Source organism: Protomyctophum bolini (assembly GCF_963924005.1).
Source record: "Protomyctophum bolini genome assembly, chromosome: 7".
Lineage (NCBI taxonomy): Eukaryota > Metazoa > Chordata > Actinopteri > Myctophiformes > Myctophidae > Protomyctophum > Protomyctophum bolini.
Genome location: NC_137868.1, coordinates 38,525,634 through 38,547,048, shown reverse-complemented (window position 1 = coordinate 38,547,048; position 21,415 = coordinate 38,525,634). Strand labels below are relative to the sequence as shown.

The 21,415-nt window shown below is 43.4% G+C and overlaps 1 protein-coding gene across 5 annotated transcripts; it reads left to right on the top strand.

Moving 5' to 3' along the window:
• Window positions 1–928: 928 nt before the first annotated feature.
• Window positions 929–19,428, top strand: phc1 (polyhomeotic homolog 1). 5 transcript variants are annotated; one of them, XM_080768114.1, is made up of 20 exons: window positions 929–1,042; window positions 3,466–3,587; window positions 3,911–4,021; window positions 5,338–5,403; window positions 5,583–5,723; window positions 6,111–6,290; window positions 6,378–7,178; window positions 7,566–7,701; window positions 7,795–7,973; window positions 8,331–8,394; window positions 8,617–8,704; window positions 9,366–9,534; window positions 11,090–11,147; window positions 11,243–11,462; window positions 11,722–11,998; window positions 12,108–12,353; window positions 12,500–12,683; window positions 13,221–13,466; window positions 13,881–14,052; window positions 14,157–16,511. In XM_080768114.1, the coding sequence occupies exons 2-20, from the start codon at window positions 3,471–3,473 to the stop codon at window positions 14,275–14,277; spliced, it is 3,576 nt and encodes a 1,191-aa protein (XP_080624240.1). In that variant the 5' UTR covers window positions 929–1,042; window positions 3,466–3,470; the 3' UTR covers window positions 14,278–16,511. The 5 variants fall into 5 exon arrangements, with proteins under 5 accessions (XP_080624240.1, XP_080624239.1, XP_080624238.1 ...); XM_080768113.1 differs by having other exon boundaries at window positions 940–1,098; window positions 6,384–7,178; XM_080768112.1 differs by having other exon boundaries at window positions 940–1,098.
• The last annotated feature ends 1,987 nt before the right edge of the window (window positions 19,429–21,415 follow it).

Sequence of the window (21,415 nt, the reverse complement as noted above, 5' to 3'; positions counted from 1 at the left end):
GTGTGATTGCGCGCGCGTACGCGCTTATGTGTGTGTGTGCTTGCACACATGCGTGTGTGTGTGTTTATACACACACATTTTATTATGTTGTAATGTACAGTATATTACTGTTCCTTCTTATAATCTTATCTGTTCAGAAACGTTATGTGTATGATTGCATTATTTTTTGAGTGGTGCAACCACTCCAAGGAACAGCTTTGTCCTATGGGACTATGTGACTGTCACTATGTTAGGCCTACTATGTTTTTACTTCCAGGGCTCCTCTGCAAAAGACAGCAGTGATGTGCTGGTCTCAGTAGGACCCCCCTGCCTAAATAACGTATGTGAGTGGTGAGTGCAGGCCTTTCTGGGCAGTCACACATATGGACAAACAGTTCCACATCCTGTCAGCATGAATTTGGCCAGTAGAACCTGGCCCAATGTCACCACAACTCGCCATAGGGTTTTCGAGGCCCGAAGTGGCCCGGCTCACCAATCGGTAAACTAGTGCCCCTCGAAATCCTCTGTCCTTCTGGCTCTCAGAAGCTGACGAGCCAGATGAGGGAAGAGTGGTCCTTTCGAGGAAGGAACAGGTTGTCATACAAGTACCAGAAAGGTCCACACGCACATACTCTTCAGCCAGAACTCACAGGTTCTTATTGGCCCAGAGCTATTTTAGCTCTCACCAGCTAGTTGCCTGGTGACTGGTCTCTGGTGACAGTTTGAATCCGTTTCATCACCAGACTGCATTGATATTTACTCAATTATTATTAAGTGTACTTTTCCCATTGTAGAAAAAGAAAGAGAGAAAAGAAAGAAAGAAAGAACGAAAGAACGAAAGATTAAGTCAAAGAGAGAAAATAAATAAACAAATAATAAATATATAAATAAATAATAAACATGTTTAGATTCTGCTGCTTTGACCGGAAAGGGAATAGTAAGGCAGTGGGTGGAGTTTATTTGGAGCCAAAGAGACGCTGCTGCTGTTTCGTTCGTTGTTAACATTTGGACTGAGATTGAGAAACGCAGTAACTTGTTGTTTACACTGAATTATTCAAAGGAGGTGAGGTAAACATCCCAGGATGCCAGGCGAGCAACAAGCGATAACTCCTAGCCAAGGTGTTTTGCAGGCACTGCTAACATGAACTATAGTTAGAGGCTGGTGTTTTAGTCCACTAGCTCGCTAGCTGTGCTAATCAGTTAGCGAGCTGGCTAACATTAAGTTATAACACAGAACACCGAAACGTGTGACCTATAGAATTCGGTGATTCCGGAGATCACTATCGAAAAGATTTGTTGTCTGAGTTTGATGGTGATAGATGGCCACGTAGCAATCAATCTTTTTAGATTGGGTTGGAAAGTAAAATATCTAATTTTAATTGCCCGTCCCATATTCCTTTTGTGTCATCAGTGTGTCAGAGTCAGATGTTTGTGGTGGAATGTACTTTTCACAGAAGAGGGGGAAAAAATCTCTGGAGTCATCATATTCGATGGGACAGCGATTTCGGTGTAACATTTGCTGCTAAATGCTAGAGCATCACACTGTTGCGTTCCTGCTGTTGTCACAAAATTATCTCCAACATGCATGCACAAATTGCACATGTATATTCATCCTGTTTAGCATCCTGTATGTGGAACACATTTGTTTGGAATAAGACAATGTTAGCGTTTTTCTTCAGTGTTGTTAGCGTGGTTGTTAGCCATAGCTCGGATCATTATTTTCTTACTCGCTGTGTTTTTGTCCCTCCCCCATGTTGGCCTTTCCCTCACTTCCATCGATCATGTTGACAGTCAGTCTGAAATTCAACAATCCATTCATTTGCTTGCCATCACTAGAGTCAAGCTGAGGCAGTGGTTGCAGATACAGAGCTGTAAGGTTTACCTGTATGTCACTATAATCATGGCTCAATGATGGTAATCATGGCTCAATTATAGCTGTAATCTGAGACTAGTCTAATTTATTACATTTTTTCAATATTTTTGTAGTTTGTTACGTTCTTTATCCGATGAGCACAAACTTCTGTGTTTCAGTCAGTTCTTTAATCTAGCATTATGAATGTCATGTTATGCATGCGTTATAATAAATAACTAGAAAGGTGTTCTCCTTTGGGCCCATATGATCTATGCCAGGATTGGTCCCCTAGGGCTTTTGTGGGTTGCAGGCTGCTGTCAGGGTGTTCATGCAACAATAAACATTAGGCATTTGTGCCATTTTGCTCTATAGAGTCCCCTCAATATGCAATGCATTTGCAAATTGTGGTTGATTGGATTGTTGTTGTTGTTGTTGACCTGATATATGGCGTTTCTTCTAAGAAATAGGCCCCTCCCACTGTCCAGGAATGCCCAGAGCCTTAGATATAGAGTTACGCAAACTGTGTTCACTTCATGGGGCTTCAGTCCAATGGCGGCTCTCCTACATAGACTTCTATTGAGAATGGGGACAACCAACTGGGAGACGTCCTGGACCGGAAGTAGGCAGAAATGCATTGGACTCAGGCAACAGCCCAGCTTTAATGATCTTAAATCCCAGTTTATTTTTGATTGTTTTGTCGTAATAGTACAACATAAACGAGACTTTAGTTGTTACTGTACAATACTTTAAACAGTTGTCATGTTGCACACATGCTTAAAATAGCTCTTATTTGTGCCGCCCTCGTTAAAAACAATATATTTCCAACTCCAGCTTGTCTCAGTTCAGGCTGCATGAACAGCGCTCGAGTGCTCGGTTTCTGTTTGAATTGATTGCAACAAATGGTGTGTTTAATTCCCAAATAATCCAATTTGAACTGGGGACCCCCCTCCCTGACCAGCAATAGTTGGTATGCGCGTGACATCATCATCAAACCTGGGCGTTATGCAGGAACGCCTACTGACTGAGTGGCAAAAAAAATACTTTCTGGCTTTGACAGCCCATACATCTATGATCTAAACAGAAAAGTCCTATATGATTGCATTAAACAATGTTAAACTCACTTTTCCTCTCACTTTGCCACTCGATTTGACATTCACTTTATGCATGCGCATACTCTCTATTAGAATTGTATTTGTAAGCATTACATTTAATTCCTTTGACTTGATTCCACAGATAAATACCCTGTATTCTGAAAAAAGCAGAACTACAAGCTCACAACTTGTGAGCTTGTAAATAGGCTAAACTCACAATGTTTGCCTCTTTCTTCTTATGTAATATTTGACAATTTGGCCAATTTGGTATTAAATAGGTCTTAAAAGTCATTAAACGGAAACTTTTTAAATGTGCATATACCCTATACACTTGTACAGTTACACAGCTTTTTTTTTCTTTTTTCTTTTTTAATTACTGTTATATGAGAAAACAATGTTGCAAATTAAGCTAATCATCGGAGGATCCCCCGTTTGGGAGCTTTGGGAACCACTGTACTAGTCTGCAGGCATTTAGGAGTTCAGTTTTCCCCTCCTCGTATTCATTCCAGTGTTATTCAATGACCCCTTTTATTGTATTAACAGAAAGTATGGAAGCCGGTGAAGACCAAAACACCAGCTCCACCAATGGGAATGCTCAGACAGGTGGGAACTCCCGGCCACCCCAGATAGCCCACATGACTCTGTATGAGAGACAGGCGGTGCAGGTCAGTGTGTGTGTGTGTGTGTGTGTGTGTGTGTGGTCCTTATTTTCTTAGCTTCAGTTGTCCATATCCCTGCATCATCACTGGACCCCATTTCGTGTATATTAGACCACGGACCCCCATTTGAAATGATGTGTATCCCTGGGACACCAGGGATACACTATGACTAAACTGATAACCCACTTTATGATGGTAGAAATTATGATCATTATCCAATATTAGTCTCAGTAATTTCCTTTGATAACCACTCGATGTTTTATCATGTTTATTGATCATTTTTGTGGGGAATAAAATTCTGCTGTGATTCTGTGTGTGTGTATGTTTAGGCCCTTCAGGCACTGCAGAGGCAGCCTAATGCAGCTCAATACTTCCAGCAACTCATGCTGCAGCAGCAGATTAACAGCGCCCAACTCCACAACCTGGCCGCTGTGCAACAGGTAAATTAATTACATATTCTTTCTTGGTGGCTGCCTGTCTTGTCTGTCTTTTAAGGACAACATTGATCTGAAATATCTCTGTTGGATGTGGTAGCAAATGTCTGGGTTACACCAACATTGTTGAAAGTGACATTGTCTGAAGTATGTAAAAAGATTGCTATGTTGCCTTTCTAAAGTCGGCACTGAGGCCCCAAATGGCAGACATAATACACATTCAAGTAGCAGCAAAGGATTCAGCTTGGCATTCAAGTGACTATACAAAGTGGACAAAGAACAGTGATCTACATAGGAAAAAAGGAGGAGGAATTAAGTAGAAATATTCTTTATTATGACTTGACAATAATAGTAATATCTCATAATGATCGTATTTCTCCTGCTGATATTTTGTGTTGAGTGTTTTGGATTTCATCTTTTTACACATCCATGTAGTGGTTAAAAACAAGAATTGATGACGTCAATTAATTTCCAGCTGCTGCCTTATATCCCATGGCTGAGAGGTCGGCTAGAGGCAAAAAGTGTGTGGTTATGTCGTATAATTCCTTATAAATGAACCAAATTACTATTATCACTAGGTCAGTAAAATCCAGAGACGAGGCAGCCAATCAGGACGCTAGGTTGTCAGTACAGCCAATGAGAAACATAGGTCTCAACTACAGCAAGTGAGCGCGAAAGCACCGCAGAGAAAACATTGACCAGCTGTGCTTACACAGCAGCTGGTTAGAAACAAGAAAAAACATGACATCAGAAATTCAGAACCTCTCACCTGGAGGGAACAACCGCTGTTTGAGTCTGATAGCTGTAGTTTTCTTCACGTCCGCAGGACATACCTTTTCTTAGTTGTGTGTTATTTTAAAACCCTGTATCACAGGTGCCTTTGAAGAAACTGGTTTAAAAGCCCTGCTAGCATTCATTCTGCAGTCTTCATTTATGAGAAATCTGCGTGTGCAAAGTTAACATTTTGGCCTGAGGGGGGTGCTAGATGGAAGGTCATGGTGTCTCTCAAATGGTTACTATTGGTCTTCCAGGGATGCAAGTTAATTGGAATTCAAATTTGAGTAATATTTTTGTGTGCACCCCAAGGGTGGTGCCAGAGGAATGGCAATCGGTAGCCGTCATCCACTGAGGAGCATGAAAGTACACTGCAAATTCCTAGGCAACCCAGCCGGCAGACAGACATCGCACATCCTTAGAGCTTTGCCACTACCTGGGCTAAAAATGCCATAGATGATAATATCATATGTTCTTTACTTTTTAGGTAAACGCTATTCAGTGTCCAACGATCTCTTGATCCTTCTCTTCCCTCTCCCCCCATCCAGGCCACCCTTGCTGCTAGTCGACAGTCTAACTCTCCCAGTAACAGTGTGTCCCAAGCCACCACCACGGTACAGTTTACTGCTAAACATTCTCCAAAATAGCTTTCCCCTTTACTCTGCTCGATTTTTCTTCTCTGGAAATAAATGAATGATGGAATCCTGAAAAGTCAGTTACAAATCAAAGCCAGGATATTGGATTGTTATTCTTGGTTGCCTGTGTTGATGGAAGTGTTTCCCTCGTCTCTCAGGTGAACCTAAGCACCACCTCTGGGGGAGGAATTATGACCAATCCCCGCCCTCTGGGCCCTGCCACTACAACCACAACAGCTCTCAACCAATCAGTGTTGCTGGGTGGGAACTCAGCAGGACAGGGGCAGATGTATCTTCGGGTGAGTTAACACTTCGTAGAACCTCGGCACAGCGAAAATAGCTGATGTACAAGCTCGCACCGCGCGGCATCACGGGGCACGATGCCTCGCATTGAGAGCTGTAGCTTATATGAAACCTACAGTATATGACGCCTATCCCCAGGGAGCATAGTCTACACTACGGTGTAAACTAATGGGGATCGTTTATAAAACGACAAAAACAATAAATGAAACCTATACTGCATAACAAAGCCAGCCAAGGGCAGAACATGCATCAGTGATGAAACTTAAACAATTGTTATCTTTTATAACTGTTATTTGCCTTTGGAAGTGAATCATTGAACTATTATAACTGTTATTTGCCTTTGGAAGTGAATCATTTTACTATTTTGATGACCCCCCCCCCAGGTCAACCGCTCTCTCAGGGCCCCCCTCGCCTCCCAGCTCATCTTCATGCCTGGTGGTACGGCAACAGCTACTGTAACAACAGTTGCCCAGCAACAGCCCCAGCAACAACAGCAGCAGCAGCAGCAACCTCAACAGGAAGTCCCTCCTACCTCTGCCAGTACCCTGTCAGACAATGATCAGGTTAGAAGACCAATCATTTATAGTCCTACACTACAGTCATTTACTACTCTACTCCAACTCATATCTTTCTACTCTGTAATTTCCCAGGTGCAGAATCTGGCCCTGCACTGTGTCTCCACTCCCAGAGCGCCGACCATCAAGTCTGAGGGTCCGGAGCGGAAAGACGCCGCCAGCTTCTCTCTGGGTCAACAACAACAGCAGCAGCAGCAGCAGCAGCCGTTCCCCCTGACAGCTCAGCAGCACCAAGTGCAACCGCAACAAATGGCCAAACAGCTGCCCAGCTACCCCCCGCAGCAGGCCACCGCCGCCGGTCTGACTGGAAAGACCGGAAACCAGGCCAACCTGGCAGGCACTCCGGCCGCCTCAGTCGCTCCCTCCTCCGCCTCCTCCACCTCGTCTACGGCGCTCCCTCTGTCTCAGATCCTCCTGTCTCCCTCGGGTCTCTGTCAGGCCCGGGCGGTTACCACGGTTACGCCCGCCGCCGGCACCGTGACCCACATCCTGGTGCCTACATCGAACGTACCTACCTCCACCCAGGGCTACCCCATCGGCTCGGTGGCCCCCAAAGCCAACGGCAACACCCAGACATTGGTGGTGCAGCCGCTGCAACAGGTCAACGCCACCGCAGACAAAGGCCCGGTGCCCATCCAGCCTAAGACCGCTCAGGGACACCGCATGCCTGTCCAGCTGTCCCCTCGATACCCGCCTCCGATCCTCCCGGCCCCTCCCAGCAACAGCCAAGCCCCCCACATTCCAGTGCAGCAGGTGGGAGCCAGGCAGGGCTCGGCAGGAATCAGTCAGGCTGTGGCTTTGGCCCAGGCCCGGGTTGGCAGTGGCAACCTCGCCCAGGAGAATAACACACACACAAACCCCAACGCCATCAATATGGTAAAGTCTACCCTTTGAATTGCGAAGGTTTAAGCACACGCTGTTTTGGTTACATCTTGTATTTTACATTTCAGGCGTTTTAGCTGACATTACAGGACTTGTACAGCCAGTAGTTATGGGTCAGGGAAACGGTTCTAAAATCACTGTATTATTAAACCTGGGATATGGACAAAATCAAAACCAATATCATGATATTAGAAATCCTAGTTGATATCTAGTCCCTTATCACAATATGGATACATTGCCCAGCCCTAATTCAATCTATGAATCCCAAAAGGTTATTTATTATGCAATCCAGGGGACTAAACTGGAGTCAAATCTAGCATTTAGCAACTGAATGGAGGGTCCTCCTGTAAGAAGTAATGTGCTTTCACCTCACGTCACTAGGCAAAGCCTGCAGTGGGTTCACTGAAGAGGAAGTCTGACTCCGATGCGACCAGCGAGATGGTCACAGAACCCTCAGACTGTGCACCCGTGAGAGATGCCGCACCCGCCTTATCTCCCGCACCCACAAAGGACTCTGGTATGTCACCACATCTGCCTTCATCTACCAACCTACACCTCGCAGGTGATTCAGAAATGTAGCTGAAACTATATCTATCGTATTTCCCTGTAGCATCCGCTGCCTCGGCAGCCTTCACCGGTCCCCCCACCCTGTCCCTGCCTCTGCCGCTGTCCAGAGGGCCCCATGGGGACCGGGACAGGGCCCCGCTCCCCCAGGCGGTGGTCAAACCTCAGGTCCTCACCCACCTCATAGAGGGCTTCGTCATCCAGGAGGGGGCCGAGCCTTTCCCCGTACGTAGTGTGCCATGCTTTTCACTTATCACAGGGGGGTGGTAGTGCGCATGCACAACTGGCTCAACTGGAAAAGTTTGTATTTTTCTTTGCATACGCATGGCCTGATTCATATGCATTTGCTCTAATGTTGGTCAGTGATGAGCGTACACTATGTTTAAAAGTGTATTATGACTGGCTGCAAATATGAAGAATACAGCCATGAACTGTGATAAAACATTTCAGCCCTTATGGAAGACCCCATCTTTATCCACCCACCCATTTATACATTTATAAGTGCATTTATACACTTGTTGTAGACCCTGATCAGATGAGTTTCTATTTTCTCTAATCATTAGGCCTGTTCTTGATTGACAGGTTGCTGGCCTTCTAAAAGATAGAGATTTTGCAATGGTTGGTCTCAGAGAGAGTGGACCTACAAGTAAGTGTTGCTTTTTTCCCCTCCTCTCTCCTATCAGAATGAAATACATAATTCAATGAACATATAATACATGTTTATGTAAATGTCATTCAATTTGATTGGTTAAATTCAAAGTTTTTCAAATATGTAGTAGAAATACCAATAACCAAGAGATATGTAGTATAACGTGTGTGTCTCTGTCTCTCTCTCTCTCTCTCTCTCTCTCTCTCTCTCTCTCCACAGTGATGAAATGTGAATACTGTGAGCGTCTGGCGCCGGCCAGCCAGTTCAAAGGCTCCAGGAGGTTCTGTTCCAAGTCCTGTGCCAAGAGGTCAGATCATCCATCCTATGTGTTAAGGATGGGCTCATGGGACTCCATCTTGCGCCACGCCTTACCCCTTATCCCTACATTTATTTGCCATTTTGTACTATTTTAAAACATTTAAAAATAGTTCAACTAGCGTTGTTAGCTTGTAGATCGGCTATTTGTACTATTTTAAAATGTTTTAAAATAGTCAAAAATGGCAAATAAGTTTAGGGATAAGGGGTAAGGGGTGGCGCAAGATCTAGGACACAATGTATTTGATATAAATACTAGATCGACATTACAAAAATAAATAAAACATATTTTATATTTTAGAAAAAAGGTTATATATAATTTGTAAATGCAATATCAATTTTCAGATATTTTCTCTTGTAGTAATCAATTAAGAATTCCAATTATTGGCCCCAATGGCCCGGCCAACCTGAGCTTCATGTCTGTGTGTATTTGTAACATATTTCTCGTGATTGCACCTTATCCCATTCAAGTTAATGTATTGCTTTGAAATGAATCATCGCTGGATCTTGCATTGCTTTGAAATGTTGGTATCACTGAACCTATGCCCTCATAAAAAAAAGAAAAAAATAATCAGGGAAATGTAATCTGATGGATTACGGTGGTATTTGTTAACCAGCCTGTCGTGTGTAATCCTGCGTCTTTGACCTCCTAGGTACAACGTGAGCTGCAGTTCCCACTTCAGGGAGAGCCGGGTGCGAGCCAGAACGGGGGCAGCCGGGGCCCCGCCAGGGCACGGCGGCGCCATGAGGAGCGGTCCTCCACGCAGAAACAGCTCTGAGATCGCCTGCGCTAAGATAGCAGGCAGACAACCGCCTGTCAAGGTGAGGCCTAGTAAAGTCGAGCTGAAATTAAATATATACTCTTATCGCTTTTTAGAGCACATCCACGGTCTTACTGGGGAAATAGTTATTAACAAACGAAGCATCGTGGTTTTTCACATCAGACATACTCAAAAGTCAAATAATATGACTTATGAAGTACCAACCAATTCCGACCAATAATATTATATCCACAGATCAATCAATCATCCACTTCAAGGGGCACAGAGAGTAGGTACAGTAAATGGAATCAGAGTTTCGAAGCTAAGTGGCTAAAGTTAACATTGTATGTGTGTATTTGTCATCGCAGAACTTGTTCTGTTTTGCAAAAATACAGAGGTATTCAATTTGAGGAAAGTAGTATTTGTGACAGCATTGCTCTCCCATGTGTCTACGTCTGCCTGATTGTAGGTTAGTGGCTAGTGCCCAACTCTGTTTGTCTCAACCGTATGTCCCGCCTTCCTATGCTGTTTCACATGGAAATACATAACAATGCGGAAGTTAAACACTTGGGGAAAAAGCCATTTCAGCTCGTCTTTAAAAAATCCAGCCGTCCTGATGACAAAAATAGTTGTAGATTGTATTTGGTACAACTGAATATTGTTGGCTCGCAGAGACTTGGATTTTGTTTCCGATTACGGTAACACATTCCACACGTTAAAGTATAATTGACGAGATACCGGGATTGTTTACGCCGAAGTATTTGCGCCTTTGATCCATGACAATTCGCTTGAAAATAGTCCCATGATTTGTTATTGAGCCGACACATAAGCCACTTCCGCGTTCCGGGTCACAGACAAAGAGCAAAGCGGGCTAAGATCGTCTATACTCCCTCGTTCACTTTGGGCGTTTCCCAGAATCCCTTGCAAGCCGGCGGTTCGAAATCTACCCAAAAATATGCTGTGCGTATTTTACTAATGATGAAAAAAACAAAACAATTGAAGCCGGACGCTGCTCTGACAGTTTATCCCGGAGACACAGAAAGCAACACCGTCGACGGTAAGTTAACATTTATCAATCCTTGTCCTTGTTAGTTGTGATACAAGTTAGGGCAGGTCACTGTGTCCACGAGTCTGTGAGTCATACCGTTTCTAACACAAAGAGACGCAGTCTCAATGTGTTTTTACAGGTTAAATAAAAAAATAAACACCGTTATGGTCGTCAGGTCTAGTTCGAGGCATAATATGTATATCAATGATGAACACAAGACAAATTATCTGTGGACACGAAACAAAGTATTCCTAGTTGTCTTATCTGTTCTCATACGCGAGCTAGGGTCCTGTACGTAACCCCTGTAGTTATATCATGCCATGTGAAACAGCATTAATAAAGAGAGGCTTTGGAAGGCTACGTTAGATTGAATGGTCAACCTATTCTAGCTATATGGTCAGTCGGTACAACCAGCGGTGTACATTTTCCTAGCTTGCACTTCCTACGTTTCTAAGTAAGGAAATGTTCAAATAATATGAATGAATACACGTTATAACAGTAGTAACATGTGTGCAGGATATTATAATCTGTAGTAATTGATGCATACTATTTGTATCTGTCTCTACAGACTTTCCAGAATGTGGGCATCCAGACTGTGGGCACCCAATCCATGACAAGACGTGGAGGTATGTAGCCGTCTCTGCAAGAATTGTGTACACTACACGTCTTATCTTTCCATCCCTGTCAAAGTGTTGACAAGTGATCGCCATGTCCAATGTAGGTGCCCAGGTGAAATCTGAGCCTGTGGGCTCTGCCAGTGCCAGTGTATATGGGAGCTTGAGGCCGACCCATATCCAAGAAGTCCCCACTTCCAAGAGGGCATGTCTTGACCTGCGTCCTTTAGCAGACTTCACAAAAAAAAGAAAAGAAAAGTCACAAAACACTACAGACTCATCTCACAGGCCAAGTTGTTCCTGGTTGCGTGACTCATCCTTTACCAAGTAGGTCTTATTGATAACCTAAATGTACCAAAAGCCTAACCAGCGTGCCAGCATGTTCGTGTGTGTGTGTCCCTGTGGGACCCAACCACCCCATGCCTTCTCCTGTATCTTTTTGGCTATCTCCTGCTCCTCTCTAATACCCTCCACTCGCTTACTCACTCATTCACTCAAGTATAAAACACATTTGCAAAATATACATTTAAATGAACAAAATCTGTCCTTGCTGACGTATATGTTTTTTCTGCTTCTCCCTACACAGTGCAGAACCTGAGAGCAACCACAAGGACGTCAACAAGTATCTTGTGTACGAGGATTGTCTGCTGAGTCTTTTTCAAAACTGTCCTCTTTGCACCTGCCCCTGTGTGGTAGACAAAGCGGTGCGTGGAACGTACCTGTCCGTGCAGCAAAACTGTCCAAATTGTGGATATAATCAACAGTGGAACAGCCAACCGCTTGTTGGGAGTACCCCAGCAGGTGATCTCCAGTTGTCAGCTGCAATTTCCTTCACAGGCTCATCTTTTGCACAGGTGGACAAGGTATTCCAAGAAATGTAGATGTGTGTAAAAATATTGATATATTACATGCAATCTAGAAAGGGGGCAATGACGTTATTTCAATCTCATCTCTCAATATCCATGCATTTAGGTCCTGGCTGCTCTCAAGGTGAAGAGCATTGATAAAGCTACACACCAAAGACATGTACGGAACTACCTGGACCCGTGCATATATGCCTCATGGCAGAGCATCCAGTCTGGCCTTCTCCAAACGATGACCTCAAAGGATGTTGTCAACCTGAGAGGGGACCTGAAGGCCGACATCAATGCCAAATATGACTCTTACACGGTTCGAGACATGGAAACTGACAATGTCATCGATGTTCAGCTTGTACAAGTGAGATTTGATTCAGTTGGTGAAAATTATTGCATGTTTTGTGACCACTTAAGCCCTATATATATACACTACACTACACAAATGTGTCACAAATGACACATGTATTGTTTTCAAAAGTTTTTAATATTTTCTTAAATTCTTCCCAGAGTGAAGTTGGTCATTCAAACGGAGTGGAGATGGAGGGCCTCGTCCGCAGTTTGGACTTTCTTGAGAGCTCTGGTGTGAAGATCGACACCTTTACCACCAACAGAAACCGACGAGTAAAGAAATACCTGAGAGAGGAGAAGCCAGAGGTGACACACTGTTATGACGTGCGGCATATTGCAAAAGGTATATCAATTTGATGAAAACAAACTCCAAGTATCATCTTGCCTGTGATCGCTGTCAGGTGGAAACCTTGTCGCTCCAAAACGGTTACTTTTGAGATAAAGACGTAACCGCTGTCAACCTGGTGACATTCAGTTGTCAGGGGCGGCAGTGGCTCAGCGGTAGAGTGACCGGATTGAAAGGTTCCCAGTTCGAATCCGGGCTACTCCTGAGTTAGTGTCGAAGTGTCCTAATTACTCCCGATGTGCAGGTTGGTGCCTTGCATGGTTTCCTCTGGCATCGGTGTGTGAATGGGTGAATGTAATGCACAATCTATGTAAAGTATCTTGGATAAAGGCGCTATATAAATGCACCATTTACCATTATAGGCAAACATTTTCAGAAATGGAGAAAATGGGCAATGTAAATGTTCACGTTGCATCGCAAGCTTGTAAATCGATACAAAGTTTCTGCGTAGTACTGTCTCTTCTACATACAGTATGTTATTCTATTATTTAATTACTCTATTTGATTCTATCCTATACTATAACTACTACCCAGATGTCTCCCGGAAGTTGGCAGAACTAGGGAAGAAGAAAGGTTGTAAGATGATCCAGAAATGGCAACAGAGTATCGTCAGTCATCTGCATTGGTCGAGCCAGCTGTCTCCTTCGGGTGATTACACTGTGGCAAAGTGGTCTTCACTACTGAATCACATCCACAACATGCACGACCACGCCAATGGGCTCTTCCCCAAATGTCTGCACTCTCCAGTAACGGGACACTCAAAGAAGTGGTTGAAACCTGGTAGGTTTACATATTTATTCCTTGTGTGTAGATTCACTGCTAATCTCATGGAGTATGACATGGAATATGGCATGTTTACAGTGAACTAAACGGTGTACTTCAAGTGGAGGATTTCTGCTATTTATTCATTGTGTTCTTGAAAGCTAATTTCTTCTCGGGGACTTAAATGTAATTCTATTTTATTCTAAATGGAAGCAACCGTGATGTGCACAATTTCTTTTTTTTTTTTTTAATAATATTTGTTTTATTTGGAAAGTGCAGTATAGTACATTTCTACATATGACACAAGAGCAGTTCCCAAGATTTTCTTCTTTTTTTTCCCCACCCCTCTTCCCTCCCTCATCCCCCCTCCATGTGGCACCGATGTGCACAATTTCTAAAGTGACTATCTTGTTTGTATTCGTTGTTTTCAAGGAACGAAACCATCGATGAGACTGCAGAAGATAATCCAAAACAAGCGTCTGCTGAAGGCCGTGGCTAAACTGAGCCCTCTCCTCCAGACATCTGACATTGAAGGATTTAATTCCCTTATTCGGCAATTTGCACCCCAAAATGTGATGTTTAAATTCAGGGGGCTGCTGTGCAGGTAATCATATTGACTCAGATGTTTTGCAGTAAAGTCGTGCAAACAACTGTAGTACAATATTAAATGTTTGAACCTCTATTGTTTTCTGTTTGTTTTTCCCCCAGGCTGTACCTCGCAGCCATGCACCACAATGACAACAAAGGACAACAGCAACTCCAAAATGAAGGCGAGTCTCTCTGCCAAACCTGGCACCCAAAATATAAAAATCACACCCGTGTGAAGTGAGTGGTGCAACTCCGTGTGGGGGTCCCCGGAAGTTCCAGACCCACAGGAACACGCCCAGGGTGCCGGCCCGATTTCGGCGAGCCGCCCCGTGTCCGAAATGATTGAGAAATTACAGTTACCGTGTGGGGGTCTCCGAGGGGTCCCTGTACTGTACTGTGTACTGTCACTCCCGAAATCATCATATATACAGTTAATATGTGTGTTAGGCTGCACAACAGTGACCAACCAACCGCAATTTTCGTGCTTGGACAGACCCAGCCAGGGACAGACACACATAGCTCCTTAATGGAGTGGTTGCACCACTCAAAAAGAGAAAACACACACACACACACACACACACACACACCAGTAAAGAAGCAGCAAACATTGAGTGGTGTACAAGAACTGTAAAACAAATAACGTGCTCCAGCAGTGGAGAGATGCTACCTCAAAATAGATTTATTTACTGTACAGAACAAAATCTACAGTATGTAAATTACTATATATATATAAAAATATATATTTATTTCTTGCAGACTATGTCCAGAACCTGATGGGTGTCCTCTTTGAAGAGGTGCTGACTGACCCAGGACGATTTACTGCCGAGCTGCGTGCGCTTCCCATCCCAGCAGCACTGAACGAGAACGTGAAACGTGAACGTGAAACCACCGTCCGGGACATTGTTGTGGCAACGAGCGTTGTGCACCTGATAGGATACAAATATCCTGTGGTTCATCTGGTGAAACTGACGTAGGCCAAATACCTGAAGTGCCTGGTTGTAACCTGTGATTAGATGTCATGAGATGCAGCTGATCTCCACTTATGATGTTTGGGATTTTTCAAGTGCTTTTAATAAATTACAACCACACCTTTTTTAGCCTAAAAATGTATTGATTTTAACCTGCAGTTCTTTTTTATATATATATATATTATATATTTTTTTTATTGAAAGGAGAGTAGATTGACAGGAAATGGGGAGAGAGAGATGGGGATTGAATAACAAGCAAAAGTCATCCGGATCAGGATTCGAACCCGCGACTCGGAATGTCACGCCAGCGGCCTAGGCGAAGCTGCATAGTTCTGAATGTCAAAGGTCATGTGAAAGGCCAGATCAGGACACGGTTGCCTGATCCAATAAGGTTCCATCTGGTGAAACTGAAGCAGGACAAATTCCTGCAGTGCCTGGGGAAACCGGTTAGGTGAATGTTACTGTATGTAAATAGGTTTTCATGAGATGCTGCTGATATCCACTCATCATGTTATGTTCTTTTGAGTTTTTCATGTGCTTTTATTACATTACAACAACCCTACCTTTTAGCCGACAAACATAGATTTTTAACCTGCACAGTTCTACCATTGACTGGATTTTAAACTACCTCGTCTTTAGACCTCAGCAGACGAATAGCACGAGGAGGAGCACTGTTATTGATCGTTTATTTACTACCAAGGTGTACTGAGCATTTAGAATAATACAAGCGGCCGAAATTAGTTTTCTCCGACGGGTGGCTGGCATGTCCCTTCGAGATAGGGTGAGAAGTTCAGTCACGCGGGAGAGACTCAGAGTAGGATTAGGATGGAGGTTAAGATGCCCCTCGGGCGTCTCCCTAGGGAGGTCCTAGATGCACGTCCCACTGGGAGGAGAACCCGGGCAGACCAAGGCGCAGAGGGAGGGATTACATCAACTCACTGGCCTTGGAACGTCTCGGGATCCCCCAGGAGGAAGTCACTAATGTTGCTCTGGAGAGGTAAGTCTGGAGCTGGTCTCTGGTGGAGCTGTTTCTCACGCGACCCGACTACGGTTAAGCGGTTGAAGATGGATGGATGGCTGGATGGTGCACTGAGCATTTTAGGAGGTCCTTGCCATAAGGTATTTCATTGAGAAAGCTGTCTTGCTCTGTAAACTCCTGCTCTTTGGTGTGCTTAAAGTTCAAAAGTAAATGTTTGAGAACTGGTATAAATCAGTGTGCTGTACATATAGATCCACAAGACAGTTTCTCAATGAAATCCTGTAAGGCAGTAGTGATAAAGGACCTCTTAAAATGCTCAGTACACCGTGGTAGTAAAAAGTCAATAGTAGCCTTGGCCCCAGGCTTACTCCTCTGTGTGTCTGTCTGTCTGTCCCGCTTTTGTGCCCATATATGGAGCTGAGTGATTTGTGTCACCATGACTCAGCCATAACCATATAAGGAGTCCCCAAAGCAGCTATACGTCCAAAACCCAAATATGTACGAGCTGCGTTCGCTTCCCGCGTTTGCGCGTCTTACTGGTATACAGTACATATCTTGTTTTTGTGTTTTGTTTTCTTTATTCATTCATAATGCCAGTGTCCCTAACTGTACTGATTTTGACGTCATTAATAAAAAAACAATTGATAACAAAAACAAAAGGTATATCTTGTCACTCTGTAAACATTTATTTGAATGTACTAATGCCATATAAATTGAACCACTTAAAGTCCTATTTCATACAAAAATAGTTGATGTGCAAGCTTGATCATGACACATTCTGAGCTTGTAGAGTGGCTATTTTTTCCAATTCCAAAACTAGGGACACCAGTTTGAAAGGGGTTTATATATTTCTTTTTTTAAGGTATAGAATTTGCCTCTATTGGGGAAATGAGTGCGCAGTCACACAATGTACTGTGCTGATAGTTTGCATCAGTAGAATAATTGCTAAGAAAAGAAGCCATGGTTGCAGCCCTAGTACTGTGCATGCTGAAATATAATATCTATATATATCTATATAGAGAATTGTCTTTATTGTATCAATATTGGGTTCATGTATTGTGCTTCAAAACGCCACTGAGCAACTTCACGCTCCGGTTCAGTCTATCCTTTTTTTACTCAATGGGGATTACAGCAAAAGTTCAAAGGAATGTCATTGTGAAAACCCAAAAGGATTGTACAGAGGTGCCTGTCTGAAATTGGAATACAAAATAACTACATTGTTGTTGACAAGCGGGCAGATATGCTCTGAAAGGATTTGTCTTGCTTAAAATCCTCTCTCTCTCTCTCTCTAGTGTCGCTCTGAGTCGAGTCGCTCTGAGGACGCGTCTAGTGACGCAGAGGACGACGAGGACGAAGATGATGACTCTCCTTCACTCTCCCCAAGCTCCTCCCTCTCTGGTTCGAGACCCGCCCACAACGGGCCTCAGTCCGACGGCCCCGCCCCCACCGGCCTGCCACTGGATGGGGCCAGCTTTCTTCCCGGCAGCCCTGCTCAGTGGAACGTGGAGGAGGTGTGCAGGTTCATCTCTTCACTTCAAGGTCAGTGGAGTGCCGATCTTCCACTTAGCAGAAAAGTGTGTTGTTGTAGATACTCACTACCGGTTGCTAATGCTCTATTTTATTGTGAGAAAATGAGAACGTTTTGAACTTCAAGATGGTGGCTCAAATTATTGAATGAATTCGGGTCCCCTAATTTGTGATGCTTCCCGAGGATTCTTCCCTTCATGTTTTTGTTTTCTTGTTTCTGCCCGATTGAGGGTCTTGTAGATCAGCTATTTTTAGCATGCAACCAAGTGTAAATTCAGCCATTACGCCGCCATCAGGGCCTGCCAAAATAATTTCAACCGTAGATTTAGTCGACTAAAAGCATATATTTAGTCAATTAAAACTAGACAAAAACTTTAAAAATGACAAAAATATGACTACATTTTATTCAAAAAGACTGATTCTAAAACGAACTAAAAAAATGTGCTGTCAAAATGAACCCTGGTTCCCGCTTGGCTCCCAGGCTGCGAGGAGCTGGCTGCCCAGTTCCTGTCCCAGGAGATCGATGGCCAGGCCTTGATGCTGCTCAGAGAGGACCACCTCATCTCCACCATGAACATCAAGCTGGGCCCCGCGCTCAAGATCTGTGCCTCCATCAACAGCCTGCGGGAGTGAGGAGGCAGAGAGGAAGGCTCTTCTTCGTCTTCTTGACTTAAAAACTGGAACTTTGGAATCAGTACTTGTTGTTGGGACCCTGTCCCGGCCCCTCCCCTCGATACAAAACCACAGAGGATTGAGAACCATTGGAGGAGGGCAGAGGTCGGTGATACATGCACCATCAATCATCCGCAATACAGGATAATATAAAGATGAATGTATGTCCAGGAGGAGGAGGAGAAACGGTGCACAGGTTGTGTCTTTGTCTCTTCTTTCTGGATGTTGAATGTGCAAAAACAAAATGTGGACTGTTGGTTAAAGTGTGAGTGGTCGGTCTAATAGTCTGTCTTATGAAGTATCCATGTTTGTAGAGGGAATTAGTGAATGGTTTGTCTTGTCTGTCATTGTCAGTAGACACATTATCTATGTATACACTCGCCCCTGTACCAATGAAACAGGGACTGGAGGGCTGTTCCTAAACCTTAAACTGTTATCCCAATGTCACTTTGACCCCGAGAGTAGAGCCAAGAGAGCTTCTCGGTTGAGGCAGTAGTACAGAATTTGAATTCCTGGTACCGATTCATATCCATGAAGTGGTAGGGAGATCAAATATAGGTGTTAAAGTATCTGTCACCTCAATGCACTCCGACTCCATCACCAGCTCAGCGGGTCACACTTGCTCCTCTATGAACAGAAGAATAATTTTTAAAGATCAAAATGTAAAGGTTTTCTGTATAAAAAAAACACTTTTGAAATGTTATACATTTGGTAAATAGAAGCGTGAATGTACTGTTGGTGCAACTGTGCAAATCTGAAGACATGCGCTAATGAGCATTAGTTCTGCTAGCTAAAGGACAGTTCTTCTATAGGGTTTTTAAAAAAAAGAAACAAATGTTGCCTTTTTACTGTATCGCAAACGGTGCTTTAACTCTAGTGTTATGATTTGGATTCCATTTCAGTTTTGTATTTACGTAACATTTTAGCATTTTAGGAGGCGTTCAAACCTAGGCTCCAATCATATATAGATGAAAGGACACTCAAAAAGCCAGGTTTCTTTATTCTTGTATTTTGACGGTTATATATTTACTTTTGTATCGTTCTTTTCCTGGTGTACTACTATCAAAGTTATTTTTTTTTCCGAGGGCAGTTTTTCCACGGATACGACAATGTAGTGTTTCAGTAGCTTTATTCGACGTATCTACCTGAAGATAGTGTATTCCTGGGTTTGCTCCCCCCGAGGGGATCAATGGGAAATGCTCCATCTACCTGTATGCAGTATCAATAAACCATACCTATTACTGCCCGAGTGCTTCTTTGGTTTTATTCACTTGCGTATAAAATCAGTGATTCTCAAACCTTTTCACTTCAATGATCCCCAATTTGATATGCATTACGTCACTGATGCCCATTTGATACAATATTTGTTTTTGTACCCGGGAACCCAATCTACACTGTAAAGTGTAAACTCTTGAGTGTAAAATGGACCATTTGGTTCCTTTTGTGAGTTGCAGATTCGTAAGGATCCGTTTGTACCCCTGGTGGTCCCTGGACCCAATGTTAACGCTGAGAAACTTTAAAATCCAAGCCCCCAGAATCAGGGAGACTGGTTGAACTTGAAGCCTCAGCAACCTGGTGGCTAAATCTGGTATTGCAGGATTTGGGACACTACTGCGCTTGCTTCGTCTGAAACAATAGGACAAAATTTGAGGCTAATCCAAGAAGGAAGTAGAGAGGTCCTGCCTGTCCAATTGTCCATGAGTAGCTGTCTGCCTGCCTGTCCAATTCTCCATGAGTAGCTGTCTGTCTGCCTGTCTATGAGTAGCTGTCTGACTGCCTGCCTGTCCAATTCTCCATGAGTAGCTGTCTGTCTGTCTGCCTGTCTATGAGTAGCTGTCTGCCTGCCTGCCAGCCAGCAAGTTGGTAAACAGAAAATAAATTGTTATGGCTGAGTAAAATAAAATACAATAAACACAATTTGCCTGAAAATAGATTACCCAGCTATGACCTTTTTCATGAAAAAAAATGATATGGCTGACTGAGTAAAATAAAACAATCTACCTGAAAATAGATAGCTATAAGTGAAGAGCAATTTCCGCAATTTCTGCAATTTCCATTACCGCAATTTCCTCAATTTCCATTTCCGCAATTTCCATTTCCACTGTGAGTACCAGATCTCTTGTGGCTGCCAGATGTCTGTGGGGTCCTTCGCGCATGAGACCCACGTCATCACGTATCACGTACGCTCAAAACAGCATCACGTATCAATTCAATTCAAAGGGCTTTATTGGCATGAGAAAACATACGTTTACATTGCCAAAGCAGAAAGAACAAAACAACAGTACAGCAATACAATCAAAACAAAAATTATGTACTTTGAAGGTCAGAATCTTCAATAGATTACGTACGCATATCACGTACGCTCTAGCCAAACAGATGTCGTTGGTTAGCCAAACAGAGCTAACCTGTTAGCTCTGCCTTGTCTATCTTCTATTTAGCATAATCGTTTCAGGAATTTAACATCACAATGCAACGTTTGGTACTCCGATATCATGTATTATTAGTCAGTTAAATTAACAATGATTTTACAATATAAATTGTGGTCTCAGAGATATAAATGCCATTAAATGGGGCTCCGTATGTAATAGCATAGTGTAATAAGTGTAGTAGTGTAATAGCGTAGTGTAATAAGTGTGGTGGTGTAATAGCGTAGTGTAATAGCATAGTGTAATACGTGTAATAGTGTAGTGTAATAAGTGTAATGCGCCCGGGGCGTCACTCTGTGGATTCGTCTATAGCTGAAAGCCTGGAGGAGTCACTTGGCCAATCACTGCTGACCCGCCAACTGGAGAGTGTAGTGGCACTTTCAGACAGACAGACAGACAGACAGACAGGCAGGCAGACAGACAGACAGACACCCAGGCAGGCAGGCAGACAGACAGATAGACAGACAGACAGACAGACAGACAGACAGACAGTCAGTCAGTACTATATCATACTGTATGATATACAGAGTTGCACAGGCAGACAGACAGACAGACAGACAGACAGACAGTCAGTCAGTCAGTACTATATCATACTGTATGATATACAGAGTTGCACTCTGTATATCATACAGTATGATATAGTACTACCACCAGTGCTTTTTTTGTTGCTTTGTGACACTTTTGCCTAAAGTTACTTGCATGTGAATAGGCCTACAGTCCAATCAGCAGTACAATCTACAATCTGCACAGTATGACATCTAATTATTAACCTTTTACCCTACATACATTGCCTATATGAAATGAGCA

Coding starts and splice junctions, on each gene's coding strand:
- phc1 (XM_080768112.1), top strand. CDS start 1,062: ATGCCAGGCGAGCAACAAGCGATAACTCCTAGCCAAG. Junction 7,974..8,330: donor AGGGGGCCGAGCCTTTCCCC/GTACGTAGTGTG, acceptor CTTGATTGACAG/GTTGCTGGCCTTCTAAAAGA. Junction 9,535..11,089: donor GCAGACAACCGCCTGTCAAG/GTGAGGCCTAGT, acceptor CTGTCTCTACAG/ACTTTCCAGAATGTGGGCAT.